The sequence below is a fragment of the Entelurus aequoreus genome, linkage group LG14 (assembly GCF_033978785.1).
Source record: "Entelurus aequoreus isolate RoL-2023_Sb linkage group LG14, RoL_Eaeq_v1.1, whole genome shotgun sequence".
In the NCBI taxonomy this organism is placed as follows: Eukaryota; Metazoa; Chordata; class Actinopteri; order Syngnathiformes; family Syngnathidae; genus Entelurus; species Entelurus aequoreus.
In genome coordinates, this window is record NC_084744.1 from 33,385,728 (window position 1) to 33,413,443 (window position 27,716).

Genomic DNA, 27,716 nt, shown 5'->3' on the forward strand with positions numbered 1-27,716 from the left:
TAGTCATAATATGGTAGTACAAACCCTTTTGTCAGAGAAGTGAAGACCAGCTCCTACTTTCCAACGACGGACAACATCGGTGTGACTCTGAGGCGAGGAGGAGTCGTCGCTACGGTACAACATGGGGCCGAGGCGCATCAAACCACGGTGGATGTTTGGTAGTTTTGCTCGGGGGGCGTTCTTCTCCGGCAGCACAGCACGCTCACCGTGATGATGACCACCAGCACCAGCAGGATGACAAACAGGCCGCCCACCAACGCACCCAGACTCAACTCTGCACACACACACAGTCCAAGGTCAGATGGAACTGTGCCACCAAGACCACGGGACAGAACTTGGGTAGCAAACATGTTTTGAAGAGGCACAAACACGCCTTGGCTGAATAAAGTTCGCCAAACAACATGGGTGTGACATACCAGAGTCATCTTGTTAGGTTGCATGTTGCGCCGCATGTTGCGCCTCGTGTTGCATCTGCATGTTACATCACGTTATGTTGCAGGTTTCGCCGCATGTTGTGCAGATGTTGCATCTACATGTTACATCACGTTATGTTGCATGTTGCGCCGCATGTTGTACAAATGTTGCGCCACGTGTTGCATCTGCATGTTACATCACGTTGTGTTGCATGTTTCGCCAAAGTTGCGCCACATATTGCATCTGCATGGTACATCACGTTATGTTGCATGTTTCGCCGCATGTTGTGCAGATGTTGCACCACGTGTTGCATCTGCATATTACATCACGTTATGTTGCATGTTTCGCCGCATGTTGCGCAAATGTTGCGCCACATATTGCATCGGCATGGTACATCACGTTATGTTGCATGTTTCGCCGCATGTTGTGCAGATGTTGCACCACGTGTTGCATCTGCATATTACATCACGTTATGTTGCATGTTGCGCAAATGTTGCACCACGTGTTGCATCAGCATGTTACATCACGTTATGTTGCATGTTGCGCCGCATGTTGTGCAAATGTTGCGCCACGTGTGGCATCTGCATGTTACATCACGTTATGTTGCATGTTGCGCCGCATGTTGTGCAAATGTTGCACCATGTGTTGCATCTGCATGGTACAACATGTTATGTTGCATGTTGGCCGCATGTTGTGCAAATGTTGCGCCACATGTTGCATCTGCATGTTACATCACGTTATGTTGCATGTTTAGCCGCATGTTGCGGCACGTGTTACATCTGCATGTTACATCACGTTATGTTGCATGTTTCGCCGCATGTTGCGCAAAAGTTGCGCCACATATTGCATCTGCATGGTACATCACGTTATGTTGCATGTTTCACCGCATGTTGTGCAGATGTTGCACCACGTGTTGCATCTGCATATTACATCACGTTATGTTGCATGTTTCGCCGCATGTTGCGCAAAAGTTGCACCACGTGTTGTATTTGCATGTTATATCACGTTTTGATGCATGTTTCGCCGCATGTTGCGCAAATGTTGCACCACGTGTTGTATTTGCATGTTATATCACGTTTTGTTGCATGTTTCGCCGCATGTTGCGCAAATGTTGCACCATGTGTTGCATCTGCATGTTACGTCACGTTATGTTGCATGTTGGCCGCATGTTGTGCAAATGTTGCGCCACGTGTTGCATCTGCATGTTGCATCACGTTATGTTGCGTGTTTAGCCGCATGTTGCGGCACGTGTTGCATCTGCATGTTACATCACGTTATGTTGCATGTTGCGCCGCATGTTGTGCAAATGTTGCACCATGTGTTGCATCTGCATGGTACAACATGTTATGATGCATGTTGGCCGCATGTTGTGCAAATGTTGCGGCACGTGTTGCATCTGCATGTTACATCACGTTATGTTGCATGTTTAGCCGCATGTTGCGGCACGTGTTGCATCTGCATGTTACATCACGTTATGTTGCATGTTTAGCCGCATGTTGCGGCACGTGTTGCATCTGCATGTTACATCACGTTATGTTGCATGTTGCGCCGCATGTTGTGCAAATGTTGCGCCACGTGTTGCATCTGCATGTTACATCATGTTATGTTGCATGTTGCGCCGCATGTTGCGCAGATGCTGCACCACGTGTTGCATCTGCATGTTGCATCACGTTATGTTGCGTGTTTAGCCGCATGTTGCGGCACGTGTTGCATCTGCATGTTACATCACGTTATGTTGCATGTTGCGCCGCATGTTGTGCAGATGTTGCACCACGTGTTGCATCTGCATGTTACAACATGTTATGTTGCGTATTTCGCCGCATGTTGAGCAAATGTTGTGCCACGTGTTACATCTGCATGTTACATCACGTTATGTTGCATGTTTCGCCAAATGTTGCGCCACGTGTTGCATCTGCATGTTACATCACGTTATGTTGCATGTTTCGCCGCATGTTGTGTAAATGTTGCGTAAATGTTGCGCCACGTGTTGCATCTGCATGTTACAACATGTTATGTTGCGTGTTTCGCCGCATGTTTCGCCGCATGTTGCGCCACGTGTTGCATCATGTTATGTTGCGTGTTTAGCCGCATGTTGCGCCACGTCTTGCATCTGCATGTTACATCACGTTATGTTGCGTGTTTAGCCTTATGTTGCGCAAATGTTGCAGCACGTGTTGCATCTGCATGTTACATCACGTTATGTTGCATGTTGCGCCGCATGTTGCGCAAATGTTGCACCACGTGTTGTATTTGCATGTTATATCACGTTTTGATGCATGTTTCGCCGCATGTTGCGCAAATGTTGCACCACGTGTTGTATTTGCATGTTATATCACGTTTTGTTGCATGTTTCGCCGCATGTTGCGCAAATGTTGCACCATGTGTTGCATCTGCATGTTACGTCACGTTATGTTGCATGTTGGCCGCATGTTGTGCCACGTGTTGCATCTGCATGTTGCATCACGTTATGTTGCGTGTTTAGCCGCATGTTGCGGCACGTGTTGCATCTGCATGTTACATCACGTTATGTTGCATGTTGCGCCGCATGTTGTGCAAATGTTGCACCACGTGTTGCATCTGCATGTTACAACATGTTATGTTGCGTATTTCGCCGCATGTTGAGCAAATGTTGTGCCACGTGTTACATCTGCATGTTACATCATGTTATGTTGCATGTTTCGCCGCATGTTGCGCCACGTGTTGCATCTGCATGTTACATCACGTTATGTTGCATGTTTCGCCGCATGTTGCGTAAATGTTGCGTAAATGTTGTGCCATGTGTTGCATCTGCATGTTACAACATGTTATTTTGCGTGTTTCGCCGCATGTTGAGCAAATGTTGCGCCACGTGTTGCATCTGCATGTTGCATCACGTTATGTTGCGTGTTTAGCAGCATGTTGCGCAAATGTTGCAGCATGTGTTGCATCTGCATGTTACATCACGTTATGTTGCATGTTGCGCCGCATGTTGCGCAAATGTTGCACCACGTGTTGTATTTGCATGTTATATCACGTTTTGTTGCATGTTTCGCCGCATGTTGCGCAAATGTTGCACCATGTGTTGCATCTGCATGTTACATCACGTTATGTTGCATGTTGGCCGCATGTTGTGCAAATGTTGCGCCACGTGTTGCATCTGCATGTTGCATCACGTTTTGTTGCGTGTTTAGCCGCATGTTGCGGCACGTGTTGCATCTGCATGTTACATCACGTTATGTTGCATGTTGCGCCGCATGTTGTGCAAATGTTGCACCATGTGTTGCATCTGCATGGTACAACATGTTATGTTGCATGTTGGCCGCATGTTGTGCAAATGTTGCGCCACGTGTTGCATCTGCATGTTGCATCACGTTATGTTGCGTGTTTAGCCGCATGTTGCGGCACGTGTTGCATCTGCATGTTACATCACGTTATGTTGCATGTTGCGCCGCATGTTGCGCAGATGTTGCACCAAGTGTTGCATCTGCATGTTGCATCAAGTTATGTTGCGTGTTTAGCCGCATGTTGCGGCACGTGTTGCATCTGCATGTTACATCACGTTATGTTGCATGTTGCGCCGCATGTTGTGCAAATGTTGCACCACGTGTTGCATCTGCATGTTACAACCTGTTATGTTGCGTATTTCGCCGCATGTTGAGCAAATGTTGCGCCACGTGTTGCATCTGCATGTTGCATCACATTATGTTGCGTGTTTAGCCGCATGTTGCGGCACGTGTTGCATCTGCATGTTACATCACGTTATGTTGCGTGTTTAGCCGCATGTTGCGCAAATGTTGCAGCACGTCTTGCATCTGCATGTTACATCACGTTATGTTGCATGTTGCGCCGCATGTTGCGCAAATGTTGCACCACGTGTTGTATTTGCATGTTATATCACGTTTTGTTGCATGTTTCGCCGCATGTTGCGCAAATGTTGCACCATGTGTTGCATCTGCATGTTACGTCACGTTATGTTGCATGTTGGCCGCATGTTGTGCAAATGTTGCGCCACGTGTTGCATCTACATGTTGCATCACGTTATGTTGCGTGTTTAGCCGCATGTTGCGGCACGTGTTGCATCTGCATGTTACATCACGTTATGTTGCACGTTGCGCCTTATGTTGTGCAAATGTTGCACCACGTGTTGCATCTGCATGTTACATCACGTTATGTTGCATGTTGCGCCGCATGTTGCGCAAATGTTGCACCACGTGTTGCATCTGCATGTTGCATCACGTTATGTTGCGTGTTGCGCCGCATGTTGTGCAAATGTTGCACCACGTGTTGCATCTGCATGTTACAACATGTTAGGTTGCGTATTTCGCCGCATGTTGAGCAAATGTTGTGCCACGTGTTACATCTGCATGTTACATCACGTTATGTTGCATGTTTCGCCGCATGTTGCGCCACGTGTTGCATATGCATGCTACATCACGTTATGTTGCATGTTTCGCCGCATGTTGCGTAAATGTTGCGTAAATGCTGCGCCACGTGTTGCATCTGCATGTTACAACATGTTATGTTGCGTGTTTCGCCGCATGTTGAGCAAATGTTGCGCCACGTGTTGCATCTGCATGTTGCATCACGTTATGTTGCGTGTTTAGCCGCATGTTGCGGCACGTGTTGCATCTGCATGTTACATCACGTTATGTTGCGTGTTTAGCCGCATGTTGCGCAAATGTTGCAGCACGTGTTGCATCTGCATGTTACATCACGTTATGTTGCATGTTGCGCCGCATGTTGCGCAAATGTTGCACCACGTGTTGTATTTGCATGTTATATCACGTTTTGTTGCATGTTTCGCCGCATGTTGCGCAAATGTTGCACCATGTGTTGCATCTGCATGTTACGTCACGTTATGTTGCATGTTGGCCACATGTTGTGCAAATGTTGCGCCACGTGTTGCATCTGCATGTTGCATCACGTTATGTTGCGTGTTTAGCCGCATGTTGCGGCACGTGTTGCATCTGCATGTTACATCACGTTATGTTGCATGTTGCGCCGCATGTTGCGCAGATGTTGCACCACGTGTTGCATCTGCATGTTGCATCACGTTATGTTGCGTGTTTAGCCGCATGTTGCGGCACGTGTTGCATCTGCATGTTACATCACGTTATGTTGCATGTTGCGCCGTATGTTGTGCAAATGTTGCACCACGTGTTGCATCTGCATGTTACAACATGTTATGTTGCGTATTTCGCCGCATGTTGAGCAAATGTTGTGCCACGTGTTACATCTGCATGTTACATCACGTTATGTTGCATGTTTCGCCGCATGTTGCGCCACGTGTTGCATCTGCATGTTACATCACGTTATGTTGCATGTTTCGCCGCATGTTGCGTAAATTTTGCGTAAATGCTGCGCCACGTGTTGCATCTGCATGTTACAACATGTTATGTTGCGTGTTTCGCCGCATGTTGAGCAAATGTTGCGCCACGTGTTGCATCTGCATGGTACAACATGTTATGTTGCGTGTTTCGCCGCATGTTGAGCAAATGTTGCGCCACGTGTTGCATCTGCATGTTACATCACGTTATGTTGCATGTTGCGCCGCATGTTGTGCAAATGTTGCGCCACGTGTTGCATCTGCATGTTACATCACATTATGTTGCATGTTGCGCCGCATGCTGCGCAGATGTTGCACCACGTGTTGCATCTGCATGTTGCATCACGTTATGTTGCGTGTTTAGCCGCATGTTGCGGCACGTGTTGCATCTGCATGTTACATCACGTTATGTTGCATGTTGCGCCGCATGTTGTGCAAATATTGCACCACGTGTTGCAACTGCATGTTACAACATGTTATGTTGCGTATTTCGCCGCATGTTGAGCAAATGTTGTGCCACGTGTTACATCTGCATGTTACATCACGTTATGTTGCATGTTTCGCCGCATGTTGCGCCACGTGTTGCATCTGCATGTTACATCACGTTATGTTGCATGTTTCGCCGCATGTTGCGTAAATGTTGCGTAAATGTTGCGTAAATGCTGCGCCACGTGTTGCATCTGCATGTTACAACATGTTATGTTGCGTGTTTCGCCGCATGTTGAGCAAATGTTGCGCCATGTGTTGCATCTGCATGTTGCATCACGTTATGTTGCGTGTTTAGCCGCATTTTGCGGCACGTGTTGCATCTGCATGTTACATCACGTTATGTTGCGTGTTTAGCCGCATGTTGCGCAAATGTTGCAGCACGTGTTGCATCTGCATGTTACATCACGTTATGTTGCATGTTGCGCCGCATGTTGCGCAAATGTTGCACCACGTGTTGTATTTGCATGTAATATCACGTTTTGTTGCATGTTTCGCCGCATGTTGCGCAAATGTTGCACCATGTGTTGCATCTGCATGTTACGTCACGTTATGTTGCATGTTGGCCGCATGTTGTGCAAATGTTGCGCCACGTGTTGCATCTGCATGTTGCATCACGTTATGTTGCGTGTTTAGCCGCATGTTGCGGCACGTGTTGCATCTGCATGTTACATCACGTTATGTTGCATGTTGCGCCGCATGTTGTGCAAATGTTGCACCACGTGTTGCATCTGCATGTTACATCACGTTATGTTGCATGTTGCGCCGCATGTTGCGCAGATGTTGCACCACGTGTTGCATCTGCATGTTGCATCACGTTATGTTGCGTGTTTAGCCGCATGTTGCGGCACGTGTTGCATCTGCATGTTACATCACGTTATGTTGCATGTTGCGCCGTATGTTGTGCAAATGTTGCACCACGTGTTGCATCTGCATGTTACAACATGTTATGTTGCGTATTTCGCCGCATGTTGAGCAAATGTTGCGCCACGTGTTGCATCTGCATGTTACATCACGTTATGTTGCATGTTGCGCCGCATGTTGTGCAAATGTTGCGCCACGTGTTGCATCTGCATGTTACATCACATTATGTTGCATGTTGCGCCGCATGCTGCGCAGATGTTGCACCACGTGTTGCATCTGCATGTTGCATCACGTTATGTTGCGTGTTTAGCCGCATGTTGCGGCACGTGTTGCATCTGCATGTTACATCACGTTATGTTGCATGTTGCGCCGCATGTTGTGCAAATATTGCACCACGTGTTGCAACTGCATGTTACAACATGTTATGTTGCGTATTTCGCCGCATGTTGAGCAAATGTTGTGCCACGTGTTACATCTGCATGTTACATCACGTTATGTTGCATGTTTCGCCGCATGTTGCGCCACGTGTTGCATCTGCATGTTACATCACGTTATGTTGCATGTTTCGCCGCATGTTGCGTAAATGTTGCGTAAATGTTGCGTAAATGCTGCGCCACGTGTTGCATCTGCATGTTACAACATGTTATGTTGCGTGTTTCGCCGCATGTTGAGCAAATGTTGCGCCATGTGTTGCATCTGCATGTTGCATCACGTTATGTTGCGTGTTTAGCCGCATTTTGCGGCACGTGTTGCATCTGCATGTTACATCACGTTATGTTGCGTGTTTAGCCGCATGTTGCGCAAATGTTGCAGCACGTGTTGCATCTGCATGTTACATCACGTTATGTTGCATGTTGCGCCGCATGTTGCGCAAATGTTGCACCACGTGTTGTATTTGCATGTAATATCACGTTTTGTTGCATGTTTCGCCGCATGTTGCGCAAATGTTGCACCATGTGTTGCATCTGCATGTTACGTCACGTTATGTTGCATGTTGGCCGCATGTTGTGCAAATGTTGCGCCACGTGTTGCATCTGCATGTTGCATCACGTTATGTTGCGTGTTTAGCCGCATGTTGCGGCACGTGTTGCATCTGCATGTTACATCACGTTATGTTGCATGTTGCGCCGCATGTTGTGCAAATGTTGCACCACGTGTTGCATCTGCATGTTACATCACGTTATGTTGCATGTTGCGCCGCATGTTGCGCAGATGTTGCACCACGTGTTGCATCTGCATGTTGCATCACGTTATGTTGCGTGTTTAGCCGCATGTTGCGGCACGTGTTGCATCTGCATGTTACATCACGTTATGTTGCATGTTGCGCCGTATGTTGTGCAAATGTTGCACCACGTGTTGCATCTGCATGTTACAACATGTTATGTTGCGTATTTCGCCGCATGTTGAGCAAATGTTGTGCCACGTGTTACATCTGCATGTTACATCACGTTATGTTGCATGTTTTGCCGCATGTTGCGCCACGTGTTGCATCTGCATGTTACATCACTTTATGTTGCATGTTTCGCCGCATGTTGCGTAAATTTTGCGTAAATGCTGCGCCACGTGTTGCATCTGCATGGTACAACATGTTATGTTGCGTGTTTCGCCGCATGTTGAGCAAATGTTGCGCCACGTGTTGCATCTGCATGTTACATCACGTTATGTTGCATGTTGCGCCGCATGTTGTGCAAATGTTGCGCCACGTGTTGCATCTGCATGTTACATCACATTATGTTGCATGTTGCGCCGCATGCTGCGCAGATGTTGCGCAGATGTTGCACCACGTGTTGCATCTGCATGTTGCATCACGTTATGTTGCGTGTTTAGCCGCATGTTGCGGCACGTGTTGCATCTGCATGTTACATCACGTTATGTTGCATGTTGCGCCGCATGTTGTGCAAATATTGCACCACGTGTTGCAACTGCATGTTACAACATGTTATGTTGCGTATTTCGCCGCATGTTGAGCAAATGTTGTGCCACGTGTTACATCTGCATGTTACATCACGTTATGTTGCATGTTTCGCCGCATGTTGCGCCACGTGTTGCATCTGCATGTTACATCACGTTATGTTGCATGTTTCGCCGCATGTTGCGTAAATGTTGCGTAAATGTTGCGTAAATGTTGCGTAAATTCTGCGCCACGTGTTGCATCTGCATGTTACAACATGTTATGTTGCGTGTTTCGCCGCATGTTGAGCAAATGTTGCGCCATGTGTTGCATCTGCATGTTGCATCACGTTATGTTGCGTGTTTAGCCGCATGTTGCGGCACGTGTTGCATCTGCATGTTACATCACGTTATGTTGCGTGTTTAGCCGCATGTTGCGCAAATGTTGCAGCACGTGTTGCATCTGCATGTTACATCACGTTATGTTGCATGTTGCGCCGCATGTTGCGCAAATGTTGCACCTCGTGTTGTATTTGCATGTTATATCACGTTTTGTTGCATGTTTCGCCGCATGTTGCGCAAATGTTGCACCATGTGTTGCATCTGCATGTTACGTCACGTTATGTTGCATGTTGGCCGCATGTTGTGCAAATGTTGCGCCACGTGTTGCATCTGCATGTTGCATCACGTTATGTTGCGTGTTTAGCCGCATGTTGCGGCACGTGTTGCATCTGCATGTTACATCACGTTATGTTGCATGTTGCGCCGCATGTTGTGCAAATGTTGCACCACGTGTTGCATCTGCATGTTACATCACGTTATGTTGCATGTTGCGCCGCATGTTGCGCAGATGTTGCACCACGTGTTGCATCTGCATGTTGCATCACGTTATGTTGCGTGTTTAGCCGCATGTTGCGGCACGTGTTGCATCTGCATGTTACATCACGTTATGTTGCATGTTGCGCCGCATGTTGTGCAAATGTTGCACCACGTGTTGCATCTGCATGTTACAACATGTTATGTTGCGTATTTCGCCGCATGTTGAGCAAATGTTGTGCCACGTGTTACATCTGCATGTTACATCACGTTATGTTGCATGTTTCACCGCATGTTGCGCCACTTGTTGCATCTGCATGTTACATCACGTTATGTTGCATGTTTCGCCGCATGTTGCGTAAATGTTGCGTAAATGCTGCGCCACGTGTTGCATCTGCATGTTACAAGGCAAGGCAAGGCAAGGCAAGGCAACTTTATTTGTATAGCGCTTTTCATACACAAGGCAGACTCAAAGTGCTTCACAGAAATGAAAGAAAATAAAAGCAAAATTAAAATGCAGACAATAAAAATAAGAACAGTGCAGACGTTAAAAGTTAAAAGATTAAAAGATTTAGCTGAAAGCTAAGGTGAACATAAAAGTCTTCAGTCTAGTTTTAAAAGTAGTGAGAGTTGGGGAGAGTCTGACATCTTCAGGAAGTTTATTCCAGCTATGTGTTGCATAGTGACTGAATGATGCTCTCCCTTGATTTGAGTTTACTCTTGGAACCGCTAACAGATTGCTCTCAGAAGATCTTAGTGATCTAGAGGGCGTATATAGTGGGAGCATATCAGTGATGTACTTGGGCCCTAGACCATGTAGTGATTTATATGTGAGCAGGAGGATTTTGAAATCTATTCTCTGATGTACAGGGAGCCAATGTAAGGATTTAAGAATTGCTGTAATGTGCTCACATTTTTTGGTCTTTGTTAGAACTCTAGCAGCAGCGTTCTGAACAAGCTGTAGCTGCCTGACAGTTTTTTTGGGAAGACCTGCAAGGAGACCATTACAATAGTCTAGCCTACTGGTAATAAAGGCATGTACAAGTTTTTCTAAGTCTTGAGCTGACATGAGCCCTCTAAGTCTTTTTACATTTTTGAGGTGATAGTAGGCCGATTTTGTTACTGATTTGATGTGACTGTCGAAATGTAAATCAGAATCTAAAATAACCCCAAGATTTCTGGCTTTATTTGAGGTTTTCAGGGACAGTGATTGAAGGTGTTGGATGACTTTAAACCTTTCTTTTTTAGCACCAAAAACAATTATCTCAGTTTTATCTTCATTTAGTTGTAGGAAATTTTGGCACATCCAGTGTTTGACTTGCTCAATGCACTGGCACAGAAGATCTATGGGGCGATAGTCATTTGGTGATAGCGCTACATAGATTTGGGTGTCATCGGCATAGCAATGATGGTCAATGTTATTATTTTGCAACATGTTATGTTGCGTGTTTCGCCGCATGTTGAGCAAATGTTGCGCCACGTGTTGCATCTGCATGTTACATCACGTTATGTTGCATGTTTAGCAGCATGTTGCGCCACGTGTTGCATCTGCAAGTTACATCACGTTATGTTGCATGTTTAGCAGCATGTTGCGCCACGTGTTGCATCTGCAAGTTACATCACGTTATGTTGCATGTTTAGCAGCATGTTGCGCCACGTGTTGCATCTGCAAGTTACATCACGTTATGTTGCATGTTTAGCAGCATGTTGCGCCACGTGTTGCATCTGCAAGTTACATCACGTTATGTTGCATGTTTAGCAGCATGTTGCGCCACGTGTTGCATCTGCAAGTTACAACATGTTTTGTTGCGTATTTCGCCGCATGTTGAGCAAATGTTGTGCCACGTGTTGCATCTGCATGTTACATCACGTTATGTTGCATGTTTCGCCGCATGTTGCGCCACGTGTTGCATCTGCATGTTACATCACGTTATGTTAGATGTTTCGCCGCATGTTGCGTAAATGTTGCGCCACGTGTTGCATCTGCAAGTTACATCACGTTATGTTGCATGTTTCGCCGCATGTTGCGTAAATGTTGCGCCACGTGTTGCATCTGCATGTTACAACATGTTATGTTGCGTATTTCGCCGCATGTTGAGCAAATGTTGCGCCACGTGTTGCATCTGCAAGTTACATCACGTTATGTTGCATGTTTCGCCGCATGTTGCGTAAATGTTGCGCCACGTGTTGCATCTGCATGTTACAACATGTTATGTTGCGTATTTCGCCGCATGTTGAGCAAATGTTGCGCCACGTGTTGCATCTGCAAGTTACATCACGTTATGTTGCATGTTTCGCCGCATGTTGCGTAAATGTTGCGCCACGTGTTGCATCTGCATGTTACAACATGTTATGTTGCGTATTTCGCCGCATGTTGAGCAAATGTTGTGCCACGTGTTACATCTGCATGTTACATCACGTTATGTTGCATGTTTCGCCGCATGTTGCGCCACGTGTTGCATCTGCATGTTACATCACGTTATGTTTTATGTTTCGCCGCATGTTGCGCCACGTGTTGCATCTGCATGTTACATCACGTTATGTTGCATGTTGGCCGAATGTTGTGCCACGTGTTGCATCTGCATGTTACATCACGTTATGTTGCATGTTGCGCCGCATGTTGCGTAAATGTTGCGCCACGTGTTGCATCTGCATGTTACAACATGTTATGTTGCGTGTTTCGCCGCATGTTGAGCAAATGTTGTGCCACGTGTTACATCTGCATGTTACATCACGTTATGTTGCATGTTTCGCCGCATGTTGCGCCACGTGTTGCATCTGCATGTTACATCACGTTATGTTTTATGTTTCGCCGCATGTTGCGCCACGTGTTGCATCTGCATGTTACATCACGTTATGTTGCATGTTGGCCGAATGTTGTGCCACGTGTTGCATCTGCATGTTACATCACGTTATGTTGCATGTTGCGCCGCATGTTGCGTAAATGTTGCGCCACGTGTTGCATCTGCATGTTACAACATGTTATGTTGCGTGTTTCGCCGCATGTTGAGCAAATGTTGCGCCACGTGTTACATCTGCATGTTACATCACGTTATGTTGCATGTTTCGCCGCATGTAGCGCCACGTGTTGCATCTGCATGTTACATCAGGTTATGTTGCATGTTGGCCGCATGTTGTGCCACGTGTTGCATCTGCATGTTACATCACGTTATGTTGCGTGTTTCGCCGCATGTTGCGCAAATGTTGCACCACTTGTTGCATCTGCATGTTACATCACGTTATGTTCCATGTTTCGCCGCATGTTGCGCAAATGTTGCACCACGTGTTGCATCTGCATGTTACATCACGCTATGTTGCAAGTTGGCCGCATGTTGCGCAAATGTTGCACCACGTGTTGCATCTGCATGTTACATCACGCTATGTTGCAAGTTGGCCGCATGTTGTGCAAATGTTGTGCCACATGTTGTTTGTCACTTGTTGCGCCATGTGTTGCGTTTGCAGGTTACATCACATGTTATGTTATATGTTTCGCCACATGTTGTTTGCCACATATTGTTTGCCACTTGTTGCGCCGCGTGTTGCGTCTGCATGTTACATCACATCACGTTATGTCGCATTTTGCGATTTCATGTTGTTTGCCCCATGTTGCATTAGAATGTTTTATCACACGTTGCGCCACATGTTGAGCCACATGTTGCGCCACATGTTGCACCACATGTTGCGCCACATGTTGCTCGTAAGGTTACGCCTGACTCTGCATTTCATATTTGTTAGCTTGACATGGTTACTCACATGTTACTGTTTTAGGGGACTCACCTAGTTTGGATTCGTCAATTATACGCGCTGGTTGGTGGCATGTTGCACCACATGTTGCGCCTCATGTTGCGCCACATGTTGCTCGCAAGATTACGCCTGACTCTGCATTTCATATTTGTTAGCTTGACATGGTTACTCACATGTTACTGTTTTAGGGGACTCACCTAGTTTGGATTTGTCAATCATACGCGCTGGTTGGTGGCATGTTGCACAACATGTTGCACCACATGTTGCACCACATGTTGCACCACATGTTGCGCCACATGTGGCGCCACATGTTGCTCGCAAAGTTGCGCCTGACTCTGCATTTCATATTTGTTAGCTTGACATGGTTACTCACCTGTTACCATTTTAGGAGACTCACCTAGTTTGGATTCGTCAATTATACGCACTGGTTGGTCGCATGTTGCGCCACATGTTGCACCACATGTTGCGCCACATGTTGCGCCGCATGTTCCTCGCAAGGTTACGCCTGACTCAGCAATTCATATTTGTTAGCTTGACATGGTTACTCACATGTTACTGTTTTAGGGGACTCACCTAGTTTGGATTCGTCAATTATACGCGCTGGTTGGTCGCATGTTGCGCCACATGTTGCACCACATGTTGCGCCACATGTTGCACCACATGTTGCTCGCAAGATTACGCCTGACTCTGCATTGTATATTTGTTAGCTTGACATGGTTACGCACATGTTACTGTTTTAGGGGACTCACCTAGTTTGGATTTGTCAATTATACGCGCTGGTTGGTCGCATGTTGCGCCACATGTTGCGCCACATGTTGCGCCGCATGTTGCTCGCAGAGTTACGCCTGACTCTGCATTTCATATTTGTTAGCTTGACATGGTTACTCATCTGTTACTGTTTTAGGGGACTCACCTAGTTTGGATTTGTCAATTATACGAGCTGGTTGGTCGCATGTCGCACCACATGTTGCGCCACATATTGCGCCACATGTTGCGCCGCATGTTGCTCGCAAAGTTACGCCTGACTCTGCATTTCATATTTGTTAGCTTGACATGGTTACTCACATGTCACTGTTTTAGGGGACTCACCTAGTTTGGATTTGTCAATTATACACGCTGGTTGGTCGCATGTTGCGCCACATGTTGCGCCGCATGTTGCGCCGCATGTTGCTCGCAAAGTTAGGCCTGACTCTGCATTTCATATTTGTTAGCTTGACATGGTTACTCATCTGCTACTGTTTAAGGGGACTCACCTAGTTTGGATCCGTCAATTATACGCGCTGGTTGGTCGCATGTTGCGCCACATGTTGCACCACATGTTGCGCCACATGTTGCACCACATGTTGCTCGCAAGATTACGCCTGACTCTGCATTTCATATTTGTTAGCTTGACATGGTTACTCACATGTTACTGTTTTAGGGGACACACCTAGTTTGGATTCGTCAATTATACGCGCTGGTTGGTGGCATGTTGCGCCGCATGTTGCACCACATGTTGCTCGCAAGGTTAAGCCTAACTCTGCATCTCATATTTGTCAGCTTGACATGGTTACTCGCCTGTTACTGTTTTAGGGGACTCACCTAGTTTGGATTCGTCAATTATACGCACTGGTTGGTCGCATGTTGCACCACATGTTGCACCACATGTTGCGCCACATGTGGCGCCACATGTTGCGCCACATGTTGCGCCGCATGTTGCTCGCAAGGTTATGCCTGACTCTGCATTTCATATTTGTTAGCTTGACATGGTTACTCACATGTTACTGTTTTAGGGGACTCACCTAGTTTGGATTTGTCAATTATACGCACTGGTTGGTCGCATGTTGCGCCACATGTTGCACCACATGTTGCGCCACATGTTGCTCGCAAGGTTACGCCTGACTCTGCATTTCATATTTGTTAGCTTGACATGGTTACTCACATGTTACTGTTTTAGGGGACTCACCTAGTTTGGATTCGACAATTATATGCCCTGGTTGGTCGCATGTTGCGCCACATGTTGCACCACATGTTGCGCCACATGTTGCTCGCAAGGTTACGCCTGACTGCATTTCATATTTGTTAGCTTGGCATGGTTACTCACATGTTTTACGGGACTCACCTAGTTTGGATTCGTCAATTATACGCGCTGGTTGGTCGCATGTTGCGCCACATGTTGCACCACATGTTGCTCGCAAGGTTCCGCCTGACTCTGCATTTCATATTTGTTAGCTTGACATGGTTACTCACATGTTACTGTTTTAGGGGACTCACCTAGTTTGGATTCGTCAATTATACGCGCTGGTTGGTCGCATGTTGCGCCGCATGTTGCACCACATGTTGCGCCACATGTTGCGCCGCATGTTGCTCGCAAAGTTACGCCTGACTCTGCATTTCATATTTGTTAGCTTGACATGGTTACTCATCTGTTACTGTTTAAGGGGACTCATCTATTTTGGATTCGTCAATTATACGCGCTGGTTGGTCGCATGTTGCACCACATGTTGCGCCACATGTTGCACCACATGTTGCTCGGAAGGTTACGCCTGACTCTGCATTTCATATTTGTTAGCTTGACATGGTTACTCACATGTTACTGTTTTAGGGGACTCATCTAGTTTAGACTTGTCAATTATACGCGCTGGTTGGTGGCATGTTGCGCCGCATGTTGCACCACATGTTGCGCCACATGTTGCTCGCAAGGTTCCGCCTGACTCTGCATTTCATATTTGTTAGCTTGACATGGTTACTCACATGTTACTGTTTTAGGGGACTCACCTAGTTTGGATTCGTCAATTATACACCCTGGTTGGTCGCATGTTGCGCCACATGTTGCGCCACATGTTGCACCACATGTTGCACCACATGTTGCGCCGCATGTTGCTCGCAAGGTTACGCCTGACTCTGCATTTCATATTTGTTAGCTTGACATGGTTACTCATCTGTTACTGTTTTAGGGGACTCATCTATTTTGGATTCGTCAATTATACGTGCTGGTTGGTCGCATGTTGCGCCACATGTTGCACCACATGTTGCGCCACATGTTGCTCGCAAGGTTATGCCTGACTCTGCATTCCATATTTGTTAGCTTGACATGGTTACTTGCCTGTTACTGTTTTAGGGGACTCACCTAGTTTGGATTCGTCAATTATATGCGCTGGTTGGTCGCATGTTGCGCCACATGTTGCACCACATGTTGCGCCGCATATTGCTCGTGAGGTTACGCCTGACTCTGCATTTCATATTTGTTAGCTTGACATGGTTACTCATCTGTTACTGTTTTAGGGGACTCATCTATTTTAGATTCGTCAATTATACGCACTGGTTGGTCGCATGTTGCACCACATGTTGCGCCACATGTTGCACCACATGTTGCTCGCAAGGTTACGCCTGACTCTGCATTTCATATTTGTTAGCTTGACATGGTTACTCACATGTTACTGTTTTAGGGGACTCACCTAGTTTGGATTTGTCAATTATACGCACTGGTTGGTCGCATGATGCGCCACATGTTGCACCACATGTTGCGCCGCATGTTGCTCGCAAAGTTACGCCTGACTCTGCATTTCATATTTGTTAGCTTGACATGGTTACTCACATGTTACTGTTTTAGGGGACTCACCTAGTTTGGATTCGTCAATTATACGTGCTGGTTGGTCGCATGTTGCACCACATGTTGCGCCACATGTTGCACCACATGTCGCGCCACATGTTGCTCGCAAGGTTACGCCTGACTCTGCATTTCATATTTGTTAGCTTGACATGGTTACTCACATGTTACTGTTTTAGGGGACTCACCTAGTTTGGATTTGTCAATCATACTCGCTGGTTGGTGGCATGTTGCACCACATGTTGCACCACATGTTGCACCACATGTTGCGCCACATGTTGCACCACATGTTGCACCACATGTTGCGCCACATGTTGCGCCGCATGTTGCTCGCAAATTTACGCCTGACTCTGCATTTCATATTTGTTAGCTTGACATGGTTACTCATCTGTTACTGTTTTAGGGGACTCATCTATTTTGTATTCGTCAATTACACGTGCTGGTTGGTCGCATGTTGCACCACATGTTGCGTCACATGTTGCACCACATGTTGCGCCACCTGTTGCTCGCAAAGTTGCGCCTGACTCTGCATTTCATATTTGTTAGCTTGACATGGTTACTCGCCTGTTACTGTTTTAGGGGACTCACCTAGTTTGGATTCGTCAATTATACGCGCTGGTTGGTCGCATGTTGCTTCAAATGTTGCACCAGATGTTGCACCACATGTTGCGCCGCATATTGCTCGCAAGATTGCGCCTGACTCTGCATTTCATATTTGTTAGCTTGACATGGTTACTCACATGTTACTGTTTTAGGGGACTCACCTAGTTTGGATTTGTCAATTATACGCGCTGGTTGGTCGCATGTTGCGCCACATGTTGCACCACATGTTGCGCCACATGTTGCGCCGCATGTTGCTCGCAAGGTTACGCCTGACTCTGCATTTCATATTTGTTAGCTTGACATGGTTACTCACATGTTACTGTCTTAGGGGACTCACCTAGTTTGGATTCGTCAATTATACGCACTGGTTGGTCGCATGTTGCGCCCCATGTTGCACCACGTGTTGCACCACATGTTGCTCGCAAGGTTACGCCTGACTCTGCATTTCATATTTGTTAGCTTGACATGGTTACTCACAGGTTACTGTTTTAGGGGACTCACCTAGTTTGGATTCGTCAATTATACGCGCTGGTTGGTCGCATGTTGCGCCACATGTTGCACCACATGTTGCGCCACATGTTGCTCGCAAAGTTACGCCTGACTCTGCATTTCATATTTGTTAGCTTGACATGGTTACTCATCTGTTACTGTTTTAGGGGACTCATCTATTTTGGATCCGTCAATTATACGCGCTGGTTGGTCGCATGTTGCACCACATGTTGCGCCACATGTTGCACCACATGTTGCTCGCAAGGTTACGCCTGACTCTGCATTTCATATTTGTTAGCTTGACATGGTTACTCACATGTTACTGTTTAAGGGGACTCATCTATTTTAGATCCGTCAATTATACGCGCTGGTTGGTCGCATGTTGCACCACATGTTGCGCCACATGTTGCACCACATGTTGCTCGCAAGGTTACGCCTGACTCTGCATTTCATATTTGTTAGCTTGACATGGTTACTCACATGTTACTGTTTTAGGGGACTCACCTAGTTTGGATTCGTCAATTATACGCGTTGGTTGGTGGCATGTTGCGCCGCATGTTGCACCACATGTTGCGCCGCATGTTGCTCGCAAGGTTACGCCTGCCTCTGCATTTCATATTTGTTAGCTTGACATGGTTACTCACATGTTACTGTTTTAGGGGACTCACCTAGTTTGGATTCGTCAATTATACACGCTGGTTGGTCGCATGTTGCGCCACATGTTGCGCCACATGTTGCCCCACATGTTGCCCCACATGTTGCGCCGCATGTTGCTCGCAAAGTTACGCCTGACTCTGCATTTCATATTTGTTAGCTTGACATGGTTACTCATCTGTTACTGTTTTAGGGGACTCATCCATTTTGGATTCGTCAATTATACACGCTGGTTGGTCGCATGTTGCACCACATGTTGCGCCACATGTTGCGCCACATGTTGCGCCGCATGTTGCTCGCAAGGTTACGCCTGACTCTGCATTCCATATTTGTTAGCTTGACATGGTTACTCACATGTTACTGTTTTAGGGGACTCACCTAGTTTGGATTCGTCAATTATACGCCCTGGTTGGTCGCATGTTGCGCCACATGTTGCACCACATGTTGCGCCACATGTTGCTCGCAAAGTTACGCCTGACTATGCATTTCATATTTGTTAGCTTGACATGGTTACTCATCTGTTACTGTTTTAGGGGACTCACCTAGTTTGGATTCGTCAATTATACACGCTGGTTGGTCGCATGTTGCGCCACATGTTGCGCCACATGTTGCGCCGCATGTTGCGCCGCATGTTGCTCGCAAAGTTACACCTGACTCTGCATTTCATATTTGTTAGCTTGACATGGTAACTCATCTGTTACTGTTTTAGGGGACTCATCTATTTTGGATTCGTCAATTATACGTGCTGGTTGGTCGCATGTTGCACCACATGTTGCGCCTCATGTTGCGCCACATGTTGCTCGCAAAGTTACGCCTGACTCTGCATTTCATATTTGTTAGCTTGACATGGTTACTCGCCTCTTACTGTTTTAGGGGACTCACCTAGTTTGGATTCATCAATTATACGCGCTGGTTGGTCGCATGTTGCGCCACATGTTGCACCACATGTTGCGCCACATGTTGCTCGCAAAGTTACGCCTGACTCTGCATTTCATATTTGTTAGCTTGACATGGTTACTCACATGTTACTGTTTTAGGGGACTCACCTAGTTTGGATTCGTCAATTATACGCGTTGGTTGGTGGCGTGTTGCGCCGCATGTTGCACCACATGTTGCGCCGCATGTTGCTCACAAAGTTACGCCTGCCTCTGCATTTCATATTTGTTAGCTTGACATGGTTACTCACATGTTACTGTATTAGGGGACTCACCTAGTTTGGATTCGTCAATTATACACGGTGGTTGGTCGCATGTTGCGCCACATGTTGCGCCACATGTTGCAACACATGTTGCGCCACATGTTGCGCCGCATGTTGCTTGCAAAGTTACGCCTGACTCTGCATTTCATATTTGTTAGCTTGACATGGTTACTCACCTGTTACTGTTTTAGGGGACTCACCTAGTTTGGATTCGTCAATCATACGCGCTGGTTGGTGGCATTTTGCGCCACATGTTGCACCACATGTTGCGCCACATGTTGCTCGCAACGTTCCGCCTGACTCTGCATTTCATATTTGTGAGCTTGACATGGTTACTCACCTGTTACTGATTTAAGGGACTCACCTAGTTTGGACTTGTCAATTATACGCGCATGTTGCACCACATGTTGCACCACATGTTGCACCACATGTTGCACCACATGTTGCACTACATGTTGCACCACATGTTTTCTCTTTTTCTAAACTCGTAAGTTTGTGCATTTTCCTATTTGTAAGCTTTTCTAATTTTTAAATCGCATGGTGCAAAACCGGATGCGTCTCTCGGTGTGCTGCATCCCGGCAGGCTGCCTGACACCCGTGCCGGCTGCGCCGTCACAGAACGAGGTACGGGTGAGTGGTGAACCCGCACCTCGGGCGACAGGTAGCAACTTGTCTCAGGTGTGTGTACCTTGCAGGACGTTCTTCTGGCCAGGCGTGCACTGCTGCATGCTCCAAGTTCCCTGGCGGTAGGCGGGGGCTCTGGTGGGGATGAAGGCCGCCACCATGAAGCAGTAACTGTGTCCGGCATCTAACCCGGACACCTCGGCCCGGTTGGACTTGGATATGATGTCTCTCTGCGGGGACAAGCCTGACAGGTCAGAAATGTTCTCAAGGTGTTGCAGATGTTCAGGTTACACAGTGTTTTCTGTCACGCCCCCTAGGGGACGGTATTATTTTCACGCCCCCCCTGAAGTTAATGTTTGTTTTTTTATCAGAATGTGTCAAATTAGTTATTTACTAACACTAAACCTACTGTTGGGCTGTTGCCTCTCACACCCCCCTTCCATCAGTACGTGTCAATATATACGCTATTGCACTATTGCCTCTCACGCCCCCCCTTCCATCAGTACGTGTCAATATATACGCTATTGCACTATTGCCTCTCACGCCCCCCCTTCCATCAGTACGTGTCAATATATACGCTATTGCACTATTGCCTCTCACGCCCCCCCCTTCCATCAGTATGTGTCAATATATACGCTATTGCACTATTGCCTCTCACGCCCCCCTTCCATCGGTACGTGTCAATATATATGCTATTGCACTATTGCCTCTCACACCCCCCCTTTCCATCAGTATGTGTCAATATATACGCTATTGCACTATTGCCTCTCACGCCCCCCTTTCCATCGGTACATGTCACTATATATACGCTATTGCACTATTGCCTCTCACGCCCCCCTTTCCATCGGTACATGTCAATATATACGCTATTGCACTATTGCCTCTCACGCCCCCTTTCCATCGGTATGTGTCAATATATACGATATTGCACTATTGCCTCTCACGCCCCCCTTTCCATCGGTACGTGTCAATATATACGCTATTGTCCTATTGCCTCTCACGCACCCCCTTCCATCGGTATGTGTCAATACATACGATATTGCACTATTGCCTCTCACGCCCCCCTTTCCATCGGTACGTGTCAATACATACGATATTGCACTATTGCCTCTCACGCCACCCTTCCATCGGTATGTGTCAAGATATACGCTATTGTCCTATTGCCTCTCACGCCCCCCTTCCATCGGTACGTGTCAATATATACGCTATTGCACTATTGCCTCTCACGCCCCCCTTTCCATTGGTATGTGTCAATATATACGATATTGCACTATTGCCTCTCACGCCCCCCCTTTCATCGGTATGTGTCAATATATAAGATATTGCACTATTGCCTCTCACGCAACCCCCCTTCCATCGGTACGTGTCAATATATACGCTATTGCACTATTGCCTCTCACGCCCCCCCTTCCATCGGTACGTGTCAATATAAACGCTATTGCACTATTTCCTCTCACACACCCCCTTTCCATCGGTACGTGTCAATATATACGCTATTGCACTATTGCCTCTCACGCCCCCCCTTTCATCGGTATGTGTCAATATATACGATATTGCACTATTGCCTCTCACACCCCCCACCCCCTTCCATCGGTACGTGTCAATATATACGCTATTGCACTATTGCCTCTCACGCCCCCCCCTTTCCATCGGTATGTGGCAAGATATACGCTATTGCACTATTGCCTCTCACACACCCCCTTTCCATCGGTACGTGTCAATATATACGCTATTGCACTATTGCCTCTCACACCCCCCCTTTCATCGGTACGTGTCAATATATACACTATTGCACTATTGCCTCTCACACCCCCCCTTTCATCGGTATGTGTCAATATATACGATATTGCACTATTGCCTCTCACGCCTCCCCTTCCATCAGTACGTGTCAATATATACGCTATTGCACTATTGCCTCTCACGCCCCCCCTTCCATCAGTACGTGTCAATATATACCCCCCCCTCCCCCCCCCCCAGGGCACATACATTTTTTCACACACCCTTAAAGTTATTGTTTTTATTTATTTAACTGTATATATCAAGATACACGCTTTTGAGCTATTGCCTCTCACGCCTCCCCCCAAGGGGACAGAATTTTTTTCACGCCCCCCCTGAAGTTAATGTTTTTATTTTTATCAGTATGTGTCAAATGAGTTCTTTATTATTAGTTGTTTTGTTTATTTAACTGTCTGTGTCAAGATACACGCTTTTGTGCTATTGCCTCTCACGCCCCCCCTGAATTTAATGTTGTTTTTTTATCAGTATGTGTCAAATGAGTTGTTTACTAACACTAAAGTAAATGAACCGGTTTTCTGTGCGTGTAGTACTACTGCAAGTACCTTTCCAGTGTTGCCAGACTTGTAGTAGCTGATCTTGTACTGCAGGTCGTCCTTCAGCACGTCTTTGACGCTGAGTTGTTTACCCTTTTGGTGGAAACTGGTGAGAGGATCTTTGATGACGACGCTCACTCGGCCTTCTTCCAACACCTCCACGTCGAACTCTGCCGCGCTGATCTCGCCTAGCAGGAAGGAACGTTAGCAAACTTTATATATGTAAATACAACAGCTGGTACTATACTTACAGCACAAACACTTTGTAGGGCTCAACAAAAGTATAAAGTATACTCTAGTGTACTTTATATATGTAAATAAAACAGTTGGTACTAGACTTACGGTACTAACACTTTGTAGGGCTCAACAAAAGTATGTACACTGGCTTAAAATATACTGTAGTATACTTTATATATGTAAATAAAATAGTTGGTACTAGACTTACAGTACTAACACTTTGTAGGGCTCAACAAAAGTACAAAGTATACTGTAGTGTACTTTATATATGTAAATAAAACAGTTGGTACTAGACTTACAGTACTAACACTTTGTAGGGCTCAACAAAAGTATAAAGTATACTGTAGTGTACTTTATATATGTAAATAAAACAGTTGGTACTAGACTTACAGTACTAACACTTTGTAGGACTCAACAAAAGTACAAAGTATACTGTAGTGTACTTTATATATGTAAATATAACAGTTGGTACTAGACTTAGAGTACAAAGACTTATTAGGGTTGAACAAAAGTATAAAGTATACTGTAGTGTACTTTATATATGTAAATAAAACAGTTGGTACTAGACTTACAGTACTAACATTTTGTAGGGCTCAACAAAAGTATGGCTTATAGTATACTGTAGTGTACTTTATATATGTAAATAAAACAGTTGGTACTAGACTTACAGTACTAACACTTTGTAGGGCTCAACAAAAGTACAAAGTATACTGTAGTGTACTTCATATATGTAAATAAAACAGTCGGTACTAGACTTACAGTACTAACACTTTGTAGGGCTCAACAAAAGTATGGCTTATAGTATACTGTAGTGTACTTTATATATGTAAATAAAACAGTTGGTACTAGACTTACAGTACTAACACTTTGTAGGGCTCAACAAAAGTATAAAGTATACTGTAGTGTACTTCATATATGTAAATAAAACAGTTGGTACTAGACTTACAGTACAAACACTTTGTAGGGTTCAACAAAAGTATGGCTTATTATATACTGTAGTGTACTTTATATATTCAAATAAAACAGTTAGTACTAGACTTACAGTACTAACACTTTGTAGGGCTCAACAAAAGTATAAAGTATACTGTAGTGTACTTTATATATGTAAATAAAACAGTTGGTACTAGACTTACAGTACTAACACTTTGTAGGGCTCAACAAAAGTATAAAGTATACTGTAGTGTACTTTAAATATGTAAATAAAACAGTTGGTACTAGACTTACAGTACTAACACTTTTTAGGGCTCAACAAAAGTATAAAGTATACTGTAGTGTACTTCATATATGTAAATAAAACAGTTGGTACTAGACTTACAGTACAAACACTTTGTAGGGCTCAACAAAAGTACAAAGTATACTGTAGTGTACTTTATATATGTAAATAAAACAGTTGGTACTAGACTTACAGTACTAACACTTTGTAGGGCTCAACAAAAGTATGGCTTATTATATACTGTAGTGTACTTTATATATGTAAATAAAACAGTTGGTACTAGACTTACAGTACTAACACTTTGTAGGGCTCAACAAAAGTATAAAGTATACTGTAGTGTACTTTATATATGTAAATAAAACATTTGGTACTAGACTTACAGTACTAACACTTTGTAGGGCTCAAAAAAAGTATAAAGTATACTGTAGTGTACTTTATATATGTAAATAAAACAGTTGGTACTAGACTTACAGTACTAACACTTTGTAGGGCTCAACAAAAGTATAAAGTATATTGTAGTGTACTTCATATATGTAAATAAAACAGTTGGTACTAGACTTAGAGTACAAAGACTTGAAGAAAAGTAGTAAGTATACTTTGGAGGTATGCATTGTTGTCAGGTGTCCAGAAGGTGAGCGAGTGTGTGAGACCTACTTTGAGTGTAGGGGTTGAATGGAGGTGAGTAGGTGTGAGGTAACTCCTACTTTGAGTGTAGGGGTTGAATGGAGGTGAGTAGGTGTGAGGTAACTCCTCCGTCAGGTGCTCATCACTCTCAGGTTCAGTCAGCACGTCAGCAGTGAAGGTCCTGTCAAGGTCACGTCACACCGTGTAAAGGTCAGAGGATATTTGGTCACCAACACACACGCGCTCAAACTCCGCCATTTTGTAAACGCCCCACTCGGTCTTCTGACCTCCAGTCGGGTCCCCAGAGAGGACTATGTAGGCGAGCTGCGGTCCTGTTTCTGTTGATGTCATTACCACACAATATGCCTGGACCCTTTTCTATTTTTGTATGTTATTAACCTTTTTGTTATTATCTTATTAACCTTTTATATTTGTATGTTATTAACCTTTTATGTTATTATCTTATTAACCTTTTATATATGTGTTATTAACCTTTTATGTTATTATCTTATGAACCTTTTATATTTGTATGTTATTAACCTTTTATGTTATTATCTTATGAACCTTTTATATTTGTATGTTATTAACCTTTTATGTTATTATGTTATTAACCTTTTATATTTGTGTTATTAACCTTTTATGTTATTATGTTATTAACCTTTTATATTTGTGTTATTAACCTTTTATGTTATTATCTTATGAACCTTTTATATTTGTATGTTATTAACCTTTTATGTTATTATGTTATTAACCTTTTATATTTGTGTTATTAACCTTTTATGTTATTATCTTATGAACCTTTTATATTTGTATGTTATTAACCTTTTATGTTATTATCTTATGAACCTTTTATATTTGTATGTTATTAACCTTTTATGTTATTATCTTATGAACCTTTTATATTTGTATGTTATTATCCTTTTATGTTATTATCTTATTAACCTTTTATATTTGTGTTATTAACCTTTTATGTTATTATCTTATTAACCTTTTATATTTGTATGTTATTAACCTTTTATGTTATTATCTTATGAACCTTTTATATTTGTGTTATTAACCTTTTATGTTATTATGTTATGAACCTTTTATATTTGTATGTTATTAACCTTTTATGTTATTATGTTATTAACCTTTTATATTTGTATGTTATTAACCTTTTATGTTATTATCTTATGAACCTTTTATATTTGTATGTTATTAACCTTTTATGTTATTATGTTATGAACCTTTTATATTTGTGTTATTAACCTTTTATGTTATTATGTTATTAACCTTTTATATTTGTATGTTATTAACCTTTTATGTTATTATGTTATTAACCTTTTATATTTGTATGTTATTAACCTTTTATGTTATTATGTTATTAACCTTTTATATTTGTGTTACTAACCTTTTATGTTATTATGTTATGAACCTTTTATATTTGTATGTTATTAACCTTTTATGTTATTATCTTATTAACCTTTTATATTTGTGTTATTAACCTTTTATGTTATTATCTTATGAACATTTTATATTTGTATGTTATTAACCTTTTATGTTATTATGTTATGAACCTTTTATATTTGTATGTAATTAACCTTTTATGTTATTATGTTATTAACCTTTTATATTTGTATGTTATTAACCTTTTATGTTATTATGTTATGAACCTTGTATATTTGTATGTTATTAACCTTTTATGTTATTATGTTATTAACATTTTATATTTGTGTTATTAACCTTTTATGTTATTATGTTATTAACCTTTTATATTTGTATGTTATTAACCTTTTATATTTGTATGTTATTAACCTTTTATGTTATTATGTTATGAACCTTTTATATTTGTATGTAATTAACCTTTTATGTTATTATGTTATTAACCTTTTATATTTGTATGTTATTAACCTTTTATGTTATTATGTTATTAACCTTTTATATTTGTGTTATTAACCTTTTATGTTATTATGTTATGAACCTTTTATATTTGTATGTTATTAATCTTTTATGTTATTAATATGTTATTAACCTTTTATATTTGTGTTATTAACCTTTTATGTTATTATGTTATGAACCTTTTATATTTGTATGTTATTAATCTTTTATGTTATTAATATGTTATTAACCTTTTATATTTTTGTTATTAACCTTTTATGTTATTAATATGTTATTAACTTTTTATATTTGTGTCATTAACCTTTTATGTTATTATGTTATGAACCTTTTATATTTGTATGTTATTAACCTTTTATGTTATTATCTTATTAACCTTTTATATTTGTGTTATTAACCTTTTATGTTATTATCTTATGAACCTTTTATATTTGTGTTATTAACCTTTTATGTTATTAGCTTATGAACCTTTTATATTTGTGTTATTAACCTTTTATGTTATTATGCTATGAAACTTTTATATTTGTGTTATAAACCTTTTATGTTATTATCTTATTAACCTTTTATATTTGTATGTTATTAACCTTTTATGTTATTATGTTATGAAACTTTTATATTTGTGTTATTAACCTTTTATGTTATTAATATGTTATTAACCTTTTATGTTATTATGTTATGAAACTTTTATATTTGTGTTATTAACCTTTTATGTTATTAATATGTTATTAACCTTTTATATTTTTGTTATCAACCTTTTATGT

The 27,716-nt window shown here is 43.4% G+C and overlaps 1 protein-coding gene across 1 annotated transcript in view; it reads right to left on the reverse strand.

Moving 5' to 3' along the window:
- LOC133665348 (tissue factor-like) overlaps positions 1-27,716 on the reverse strand; it is a 38,360-nt gene that overhangs the window by 456 nt on the left and 10,188 nt on the right. Inside the window, exons 4-7 of the mRNA XM_062070625.1 lie at positions 25,161-25,261; positions 23,016-23,194; positions 20,741-20,906; positions 1-274 (exon numbers count right to left, since the gene is read on the reverse strand). The exon at positions 1-274 is cut by the window's left edge and continues 456 nt beyond it. Of these exons, the coding sequence (XP_061926609.1) occupies positions 138-274; positions 20,741-20,906; positions 23,016-23,194; positions 25,161-25,261 (583 nt within the window). The 3' untranslated portion in view covers positions 1-137. The remainder of the gene's footprint in view (positions 275-20,740; positions 20,907-23,015; positions 23,195-25,160; positions 25,262-27,716) is intronic.